The following is a 9240-nucleotide window of genomic DNA, read 5'->3' on the forward strand; positions in this document are numbered from 1 at the left end:
TTTTTTATCTTAATATTCTAAAAAAATCTTGTCTCAATTTATTTTCTGTCCAAAATTCTTATTTTTCCAAATGCTCAAATGTGTTTATAGCCTTGTAGCCTCACATCACATCCCACGCAAATCACGTATGTAAAGAGACGTCCTTCCTTGCATGCTCTCATAATCTCATCACATAAATAAAAATACTATATATAAATAAAAATATATATATAAAAACCCGAATTCCAATTCCCCCCAATCCCACACAACACTATCACACACACACACCAAAACAAAACCCAATATCTCACTCTCCGTTTTACGATCTCTCCGCCATGTAATTGTAAGCCACAATTCAGAGAACTCATTCATTCCCTATTCTCTCTCTCTCTCTCTCTCTCTCTCTCTGAATTCAGTTTTTTCAAATTCTAATAACTCTCTTTCCCTTCGGAAATGGACGAAGAGTTACAGAAAAGGAACACTGACTGCGTCTATTTCCTTGCCTCACCCCTCACCTGCAAGAAGGTTCGTCCTTCCACACAACAATGCCGCTCTATTTCCTTTCTTGCTATTCAAATTCTTTTTTTTTTTCATCTTCTATTTTGCTTCGAATTGTGTTTGCATTTTGTAATTTCACCTATTCCATAATGTGTTTGTTGTGTATGATATTGATATGATCAGCCCTACGTTTCAACAATCTTGTTCAATTTGTTTGAAGCAATGAATTACTTAGGGTTTTATGATTTTTTTTTTCTTTTTCTTTTTCTTTTGCTTGAGAGATTCAGTGTTGTTGTGGTTGCTATTTTGATGAATTGTGAATTTTTTTTGTTGCTTTTGGAATTCGTTTTTCTTAGGGTTTATGTGAATGTGGAAATATGATTTTTCCTTTTTCCTATTTTGTTTTGTTACTATGCCATTGCTATATCATGATGACTGAAATTAATGCATTAAAGTTTTTCAATGTATGAGTTATACAATGTATACTTAAGTTGACAAAGATAGTGAATTCTTTGGGCCCGTTTGGTACGTGTGTTTAAACAACAGTTTTCAGTTTTTTTGAAAATACGTGTGGGTGAAAAAGTGTGTGGAAATGCGGGTAATGTTGTTTAAAAACTGAAAAGATGTGTTTAAATAAGTCTACCAAACAGCCCCTTAGTGTTTGGAATGTTGCACCAATTCTTGGTAGAATTGTTAGAATAGTGGTTAAATGATTAAATTCACAATTTCTTGATAGCTTAAGCTTTTGAGGAAGGTAATAGTTTATGATGGCATCAAAGCAAATGGTCCTGAGTTTGAACCCTGTATTTACTTTACCACCCATTTAAGAAAGTTAGAAATCCCATGTGTTGGGGGAGTGTTCAAATAATCTTTACATCATTTATTCACCATTTTCTGATAGCTTAGGCTTTTGGGGAAGGTAATAGTTTATGATGGTATCAAGGCAAATGGTCTCGAGTTCGAACCCTGTCTCTACCTTACCTTCCCATTTAAGAAAGTTAGAAATCCCATGTGTTAGGGGAGTGTTCAAATAATCCTTACATTATTTATTCACCCTTTCGTAATAGCTAAACTTTTAAGACAAGTGGTAGTTTAGAAAATGAAGGATGTGTCTATATTTTGGGGTTTTATGCAGTCAGGTAAGGTTTTGTATTTTTTGTATGTCATAATCTCTGTTTCTATTGAGCTTTTTAGTTTATTTTCTTTCCAGGGGGCTGATTGTGAGTACAGGCACAGCGAGATTGCAAGGCTCAATCCAAGAGATTGCTGGTACTGGTTGTCTGGGGACTGTGTCAATCCTACATGCGCTTTTAGACACCCTGTAAGATTTTGCTCTTTTATTTATTTAACTTTCTGCTTATATGTTGGCTAGGAACTATGATTTTTATTTTCTAATATAATTTGCACATTCAATCAGCAGGAACATGGGTATCAGTTAAGCATTCTTTTCTATCGATTTTGCTATATTGTATGTGTTGTAGACTTGTAGTTGGATTTTCCTTGTGAGGTGGTTGCATAAATCATATTATGTTGGACGGTATACCTTTAGGATAAGGCAGTTGAACATTGAGAAATGTCTCAATTATATGAATCAATTAATGCTTATATATTGATAAATGCCTTGAGAGACATATATCCTCACACATTTAGTTTCCGGCATGGTAGATAGGTGGGTTCCATTATGTGATTATCTAAAAGGACCAAGCCTTTGTGTTCCAGACTTCCAGCGTGTTGCTAGTTTATTGTGGGTAAAGACCTTATTTTCAATATCTAGCAACAAAAAAGCGTTGTACTATCAGAAAACCTAAAATTTTGAAGTAGATAGATTTTGTTCTTACAATTTTGACCTACTTTTTAGAATTGATGTAGTACTCTCTATCACGCCTATGTCTCCGTACTTATAATATGGAGAGTTAGATGTTGATTTGGTTAGATGAGGAGGATTAAGTAATGAGGTTGTGATGAATTTTTCAAGGATATCATTTACTACTCTCTTTTTTTGATAAGTAATGTAACTTTATTAATGATCAAATAAACTTTGTGATCATGATGATGAACACAAAGTGTCAAAAAAGTACATACATCTCAAAAAGAAAATCTAAGAAAAACTTGAAACTCTAAAATAGAAAAAAATGAGTTAAACCCCAAATGCAGGACCAGTCGAAAGTAGTACAAGCAAACAAAGTCTTCAATTGATCCAAGGATCTCTCCATGTCTTCAAAAGTACGTCTATTCTGCTCCTTCCAAACAAACCACATCAAGCAAGCCAGTACCATATACCAAACCATTGAGCCATGTTTACCAAACCACTTATGCCATCTAAATAGCAATTAAGTAGACAACTAATATTGATTGTTTAGGTTCATAGGCTGGGGAGCAAAGAATTGGTGAGAGAAGCACTTTGAAGAATTTGCATGTGCAAGGAGTAGTCTTGTAGTAACAAGGTCTTGGTTCCAGGGCCATGACATCACTATGATGCAGTGTAGGAGGATCCAAAGAGGGTTTATTAGAATTTTTACCCCCTATTATTTTGGAAAGTGTATTGCACTTTCAGATCTGTAATATACAATAATGAGAGTCAAATACTCGCAGAATTCTTGCCAGAAGGATCAAAGGGGGTTTTGGGTTAGCTTCTACTTGTCAAAAGTCATATGCAAGTGGAAGGTAAATGATTGATGAACTATGCTCAGGAGTTGCGATCCTGTGAAGTTAAATCTTGAAAAAGTGTCTTAGCTGCCAATTCACATTTCCTGATTTGTGTTGCAAGGTATTGAGGTAGGAAGAGTTAAACAGATGGGATGTCCTTGTGCATTTCTTCAGTCTCTTGTAGGTTCTCATGTCTGCATGCCAACAGACCATTTGGGAGTTCCCAGGCTTTGTCCAGTGGGCTTTTATCAGATGACATCAGCATTGGGTAGATAGTACTATAAAGGGCACTTTATTGAGTTCAAGGTTTCTAGAAATAGGAATTGTTTCTTGCTGTTGTACACAGATGACACCTATCTGCTGTTTGATCTCAATTTGTATCATTTCCATGTTTGTATTGTATATAGGGATTTTTCTGGCCTGGAGAGGGGAGGGAGGAGGGAACTGGGGGCAAATTTTAAATCTCTCTTGGTCAACATGAAGGATCATTGATGTGTTGGTTTTAGGGTATTGTAGATTGGTTTAGGAAGTATTTAAAAAAGGTTTTGGAGTATTTTTTATCCCTGCCCTCCCTTGCGGGTGGCTCCAGGATGGGGTTTGGTCTTATGATTAACATGTGGCTTCTGTAAAGACTGCAGTCTATGCATGATTGCAGAGGAAATAGTGTAAGTAATAGATGAGAAGGAAAAATGAATATGTGGAACACACACACACAGAGGGAGAGAGAGAGAGATATCTTAGCAATTATGCCAGGTAAAGAAATTAATAATAATAATAATAATAACCCTTACTAGTTACTACTTCACTATAACAGTAAAATGAACCATACCTGCTGTTGGTTACCTGCTATGTTAACACTATTAATTTGCTAGTTGCTGCTGCACCACTTTAGGACTTGACAAAGGTAATTTATGCTGACTACCTAACTAAAAATTACAGAGTATGAAGCCAGATTGACTATATTATGACCATTTCATACAAAGAATATCCTGTATAAATGAAGGAAGAATGGGCCGCACTAGTTGTTGATGTGATGATACTTGGCCAAATTCAATATTGATGTTAGATCTTGATTGTTTGGCTATCTGGTACAGTTGAAAAGGGAATTAGAAACTTTCCTTTAACAGGTTAGGCCTTAAACACCTCCATCAGTGATAGTATCTGACTTTTAAGTTGTATTTTAAACTTGTTCCATCACTTTTTTACTGTATTGGAGATTTTATTATGCCCATACTTTGCATTCTTTTTTGAATTATATGTTAGTGGATGCTGTCTTTTTGTTTCCATCATCCCATTGTTATTTGGTAATTTCACTTGAACTAAACTTTGCTACTTTCATAGCCATTGGATGGCCATGCAGGAGTGCCATCTGAATCTGCCCAGTGTTCTGCACCTGTGAACAAGACCAGTGCTCCCTGTTACTTTTACTTCAACGGTTTCTGCAATAAAGGTGATAGATGCTCTTTTATGCATGGGTCTGATGGTAATGCACCTGCTGGGAAATCTACAAAAACTGCCTCTGCAAGCACTGATGCACCTTTCGTAGAAAAAAAAATATCTGCAGGAAATGAGACACAGTTGGCACAAACAGAAACACATCTGAATCCATCTGAAAGTGTCCCTAAGGTAGCTATCAATTTGAATTCTGAGTTCAAGGAGGGACTTGAGGAACCAGTACCTAACAATGTTTCCCAGCAATGTGCCTCTCCGCAGATTGCTGTTTGTGGGTATGATGAAGCTCCTGCGATTAGATCAGAGTCCTTGCTTATAGCAGATGGTTTTATTCAAAGCAGATCTCATTTTGAGGCAGATCAGAGTTCAGAGGAGCAAGTGGAAGATGATATTGAGCCAGAGGAGCGGTGGGAATCATCCCCTGGCTTTGATGTTCTTGTGGGTGATAAATCAGAGAATTTGGGTTATGATGATGATGCAGAATATTTGCTGGACCTTGATAGGGAACAAAGAGAGTTGAGTAGCCACTTCTTGGGTTATGATTTTGAAGATCCAGTTATGTATGATCCCACACACCCTGATTTGAAACATTATGAACGTGATATCGATGATGGTTATGATCCAGATGACAAGCATCTTTTCAATAATGTTAGAAGAGATCCTGGTCATTCAAGAGACAGCATGTTGGATTCTATATTGTTCCGGAAAAGGAAACATGTGCCAATGGAGCTGACAGTTGGTGACCATAATGGCATGGATCTTCGAGACCATTTGAGAAGACGCAGGGTGACTGATGGTTGTCCAATTACTGGCTTATCAAGAAGGCGTGGCTCATCTCGTCTAATTGGTCGCAGCCAGGAAAGGCCTCGCAGGCATGGAATGGGTCAGCGTCTTCATGGAAGAATGGCATCAGAAGTGGGAATGAGTACTATTGAATCAGTCAAGAATGGAACTTTTTCACATGGTGCCACTGCCAACCAGCGTGGCTTGCTGAGGCGCTCACAACAACATAGGTCAAAGAAGGTTAGCAGGAAAAAAATTCTCTCTAAACATCCCTTCTCAAGTGAAGTTACAAGGAAACCAGTTACAAGAGAGAGGAGATCAACTCAGGAGTTGACTACGTTTACAGGACCCAAGACCCTTGCCCAGATTAAAGAAGAGAAGAAAAAAGTTGAAGAAAATGGGGTTTGCATTTGGAAAGTAGGGCATTCAAGCAGAACTACATCAACTGACTTCCAGGCTCCCAAACCCTTGAGTGAAATCCTCAAGGACAAAAGGAAGCTGGATTTTGTGAGGGACAGTGATAGTAGTGGCTACTAAAAAAAAAATCCAGTTAGGCTTAGTGGAATCTCAATCATTTAGTAATGAGTAGTAATTTTACAGATGATGACGATGATAAAAATTAGTCTGAGAAGGAGATGAGGACCTTAGCATAATTTTGCGATGTTTGGATGTGCAGGATCGTGTTTTTACATACTAGATAAAGGTACTTTTTCTTTCCGGTAAATGAGGACCTTGAGGAGATGCGTATGCATTTGTTTTCAAATCTCTTCTGTGACCCCCAACCGTTGGTAATCACTGAAAGCTGAACTTAGAGGCTAAAGCGGGCTATTGGCTGGCTTCTGCTTGTACACCTTTTAACAAAAATCTTATGTTACTGTTATCAAGCTTGTCTTGATTTCTTGTACAGAGGTGCTGATTAACTCACAAATTGATTGTTGCATTTGTGTGTGGAAAAGATGATTTTTAACCACTGTTACTGTCTCCATTTGGTTGCGTAACAACGACATTTTCATCTTATAGTTTGACTCACCGTAGGAATCAAATCTCTCCAACTTCTCTTTCAATTTGCTTAATGTGCTTTGTGTGCATCTTTCATCAGTTATTTGTGATTCAAATTTTCCTCGAATTTGCTAGTAGTTAATTGACAAATGCAATATTAATTGACAAATGAGGATTAAGATTATTGATTATTGAGCAATATTAGTAGTTTGTCTAGCTTAAGATTAAGATTATTCCATTCTCAAAAAAAAAAAAAAAAAAAATATATATATATATATATATATTAAGATTATTGAGCCATAAGGTAGTTTTTTATTATTAAATGATTCGAGATGGAGCAGTCATTTGCGGTTTATCACCGAAAGATAAATGATAACTAAAATGAGGATTACTACTACTATCTGATTCTCATCCAAAAAAAAAAAATATATATATATATATATATATAAAATTAGGAATATTAGTCATTTACTAGCAACATTACTCATTTGCCTTGATACCTTATGGGTCAATTAACTACAAATGCAATATTAGTAGTTCTCTCGAATGACTGCTATATTTGTTTATTTATTTTGGCATCAGGCATATACCTTACGCCTGCTATATTTGTTTAGTTCTCTTTTTTATTTTATTTAGGTTTTTTCCTGTCTACATAAGAAAGCTCTATTCCAAAAAGGCCGAACAAAAGAGGTAATGTACAGCTATCCAAAAAGAAAAAAAGAAAAAGGTAACGTGCAAATACAACATGTTAAATACAACCATCTAAATCCAAGTTTAAGCCTGGATATCTTCATCAAACTCCACTCCACTCCGTTTACGGGCATCCAATCAACCAACCTCAATCCGTTTGTACCCTTCTGACTCGAATAGTAAAATTACTGTAATTTTTTACCTGTTTAACATTGTTGTTACTATATCTGCAAAGCAAGGCAACAATAAGCACCGGTTATCAACCATTCCATTATTTTAAAAATTAGCATGCCTGATTTACTTTTTCTAGCCCTTCACATTATTCGCTTGCCAAATGCGGCATGACTCATGTACAGGAACCATTAAGGATATAATCAACTAAATTGAGGTCTGTGATGTCCAATTTCAAACTTATCTAGACTCAATAAATTGAAACCCAAACCGCTCTTTACCCTTTGGCCATTTTCATATGCTTACCAAATCAGACCATTTAGCATTAGAATTTGGCCATCTTCATTAGCTTGCTCCATAGAGCAGATCCCTGAGTTATCTCCAATTTCATCATAAATGGCAAGAAAATCCCCAAGCCATTGGATAATTTCTTGCTAGTTATTGTGAAAGACATTGGTAAATTGTAACTTACCCACAAGTCAACAAAAGCCTATATTACTGCAGATATTTAGGGAAAATAAAAAGGGGATTCTCTAATTTGTCATTCTTTACCTCATACATAGATCCTATCCAATTATCTCTCCTCTTTTATTCTTTATTTGTCATTTTCCTTTGTCCCTCCTTATAAACAAGAAAAAGTCTTTAAACACCATTTATAGCTAGTTGCACTTTCATATCATATTTACATCCACCAAAGAACCATCTAGGTTCTAAACCATCTCACACAAACACACAGAGATGGCTGGGTTGCAAAGGTCTACAACATCCTTTAGAAGACAAGGGTCCTCAGGCTTGGTCTGGAATGACCGGTTTATATCAGGGGACTTGAACAAAATGAGGACTACTCAACAAAAACAACAACAAGAGGTCGCGGAATTTAGAGAGCTGAGGCCATCCCGGAGTGTAGGGTCAATTGGTTTAATGGAACGTAGGCCATCCACAACCACAAAAGGACATGCATATCGGAAGGATAAGGTTGTTTCAACACCAAACAAGGACCCGCCTTCTCCGAAGTTTGCAGGTTGTGGCTTTTGTGGTGCCATATTTGGAAAACAAGAGATTTCTCATCAGCCAAAATCAAACAAGCATAGGGCAAAGTGAACTTGTAAGGGATTATTGCATGGGTGCTTTTCCAAATTTTTTGTTTGGTGTTGTGTAATTGTTATGTTTATGTATAGTACTAGTTGAAATACATTGATTACAACAAAAACTGAGTCATAAGAATTAAGAAAGCACAAAACCAAACATGTCTGTGTGTTTGTTTTCTTTGTTGTTCCCCCCAGATTTTGATGGAAAACTTTTCTCTATGGCTGTTTGAAAGTCTTTATCCTGTGCTTGTGTGGAATGTTTGTTATGAATGATGCACCCCGAATGGTATATGCCTCCGAAAACTGTGGGATTTTGAGTATTGCAATCTCATTTATTCTTAAAAGATGGCCGTTTCTCACCAGAATTTTACTTGTTTTGCTTGAAGAACTCGATGCACAACCCATCCTTTCTCTCTCTTCTCATGGTATATGGTGAATGAATCCAATGACTGTTACATGAGATTGAGCTGTTCAAAATAAGTAATAAAATTCTAACAGCTTGCACTGCGACGTAACCAAAGTCGTCGTCTTCTTTTTTTTTATTGCTTGACCTATTTTTTATCGCCTAACACTTCCAAGAAGATGAGCTGCTAGCCATTATCTCCTATGTACGCACCGCTGCTATAATAAGATATTTTAGATTGAAGTCTTGTGTATGTATATATTGGATAGAATTTTGTATATTAATATTAATAATTTCTTTCTTTCTTTCTCTTTTTTTTTTTTTTTGAGAAAACATTAGTAGTTATCAAAGGCCATTAGGTCTTATTTTAAACTTTTGATGTCTACCTTTGTTGCATGATTTTAGGGATGACAATTGGGCGAAGTGGGCTGAAAGATGCATGGGATCTATACTTCCGTTTGTCTTATTCTATCCCCACCCCATGCCACATAGCAGGACAAACTAACTTGCCCCAACTACACCCCTTGGAGC

General features: G+C 36.5%; 2 protein-coding genes across 3 annotated transcripts; both read left to right on the top strand.

The window, feature by feature from the left end:
• The first annotated feature begins 215 nt into the window (after positions 1 to 215).
• On the top strand, positions 216 to 6375 carry LOC126715348 (zinc finger CCCH domain-containing protein 32-like). Of its 2 annotated transcripts, XM_050415919.1 has the most exons (4): positions 229 to 322; positions 443 to 504; positions 1688 to 1798; positions 4465 to 6375. In XM_050415919.1, the coding sequence occupies exon 4, from the start codon at positions 4591 to 4593 to the stop codon at positions 5893 to 5895; it is 1305 nt and encodes a 434-aa protein (XP_050271876.1). In that variant the 5' UTR covers positions 229 to 322; positions 443 to 504; positions 1688 to 1798; positions 4465 to 4590; the 3' UTR covers positions 5896 to 6375. The 2 variants fall into 2 exon arrangements, with proteins under 2 accessions (XP_050271875.1, XP_050271876.1); XM_050415918.1 differs by having other exon boundaries at positions 216 to 504.
• A 1376-nt stretch (positions 6376 to 7751) lies between these two features.
• On the top strand, positions 7752 to 8543 carry LOC126715349 (uncharacterized protein At1g15400). The gene has a single exon (XM_050415920.1). The coding sequence runs from the start codon at positions 7957 to 7959 to the stop codon at positions 8317 to 8319; it is 363 nt and encodes a 120-aa protein (XP_050271877.1). The 5' UTR covers positions 7752 to 7956; the 3' UTR covers positions 8320 to 8543.
• Positions 8544 to 9240: the final 697 nt, after the last annotated feature.

Source organism: Quercus robur, chromosome 2 (assembly GCF_932294415.1).
Source record: "Quercus robur chromosome 2, dhQueRobu3.1, whole genome shotgun sequence".
Lineage (NCBI taxonomy): Eukaryota > Viridiplantae > Streptophyta > Magnoliopsida > Fagales > Fagaceae > Quercus > Quercus robur.

Coding starts and splice junctions, on each gene's coding strand:
- LOC126715348 (XM_050415918.1), top strand. CDS start 433: ATGGACGAAGAGTTACAGAAAAGGAACACTGACTGCGTCTATTTCCTT. Junction 505..1,687: donor CACCCCTCACCTGCAAGAAG/GTTCGTCCTTCC, acceptor TTTTCTTTCCAG/GGGGCTGATTGTGAGTACAG. Junction 1,799..4,464: donor CATGCGCTTTTAGACACCCT/GTAAGATTTTGC, acceptor CTACTTTCATAG/CCATTGGATGGCCATGCAGG.
- LOC126715349 (XM_050415920.1), top strand. CDS start 7,957: ATGGCTGGGTTGCAAAGGTCTACAACATCCTTTAGAAGACAAGGGTCC.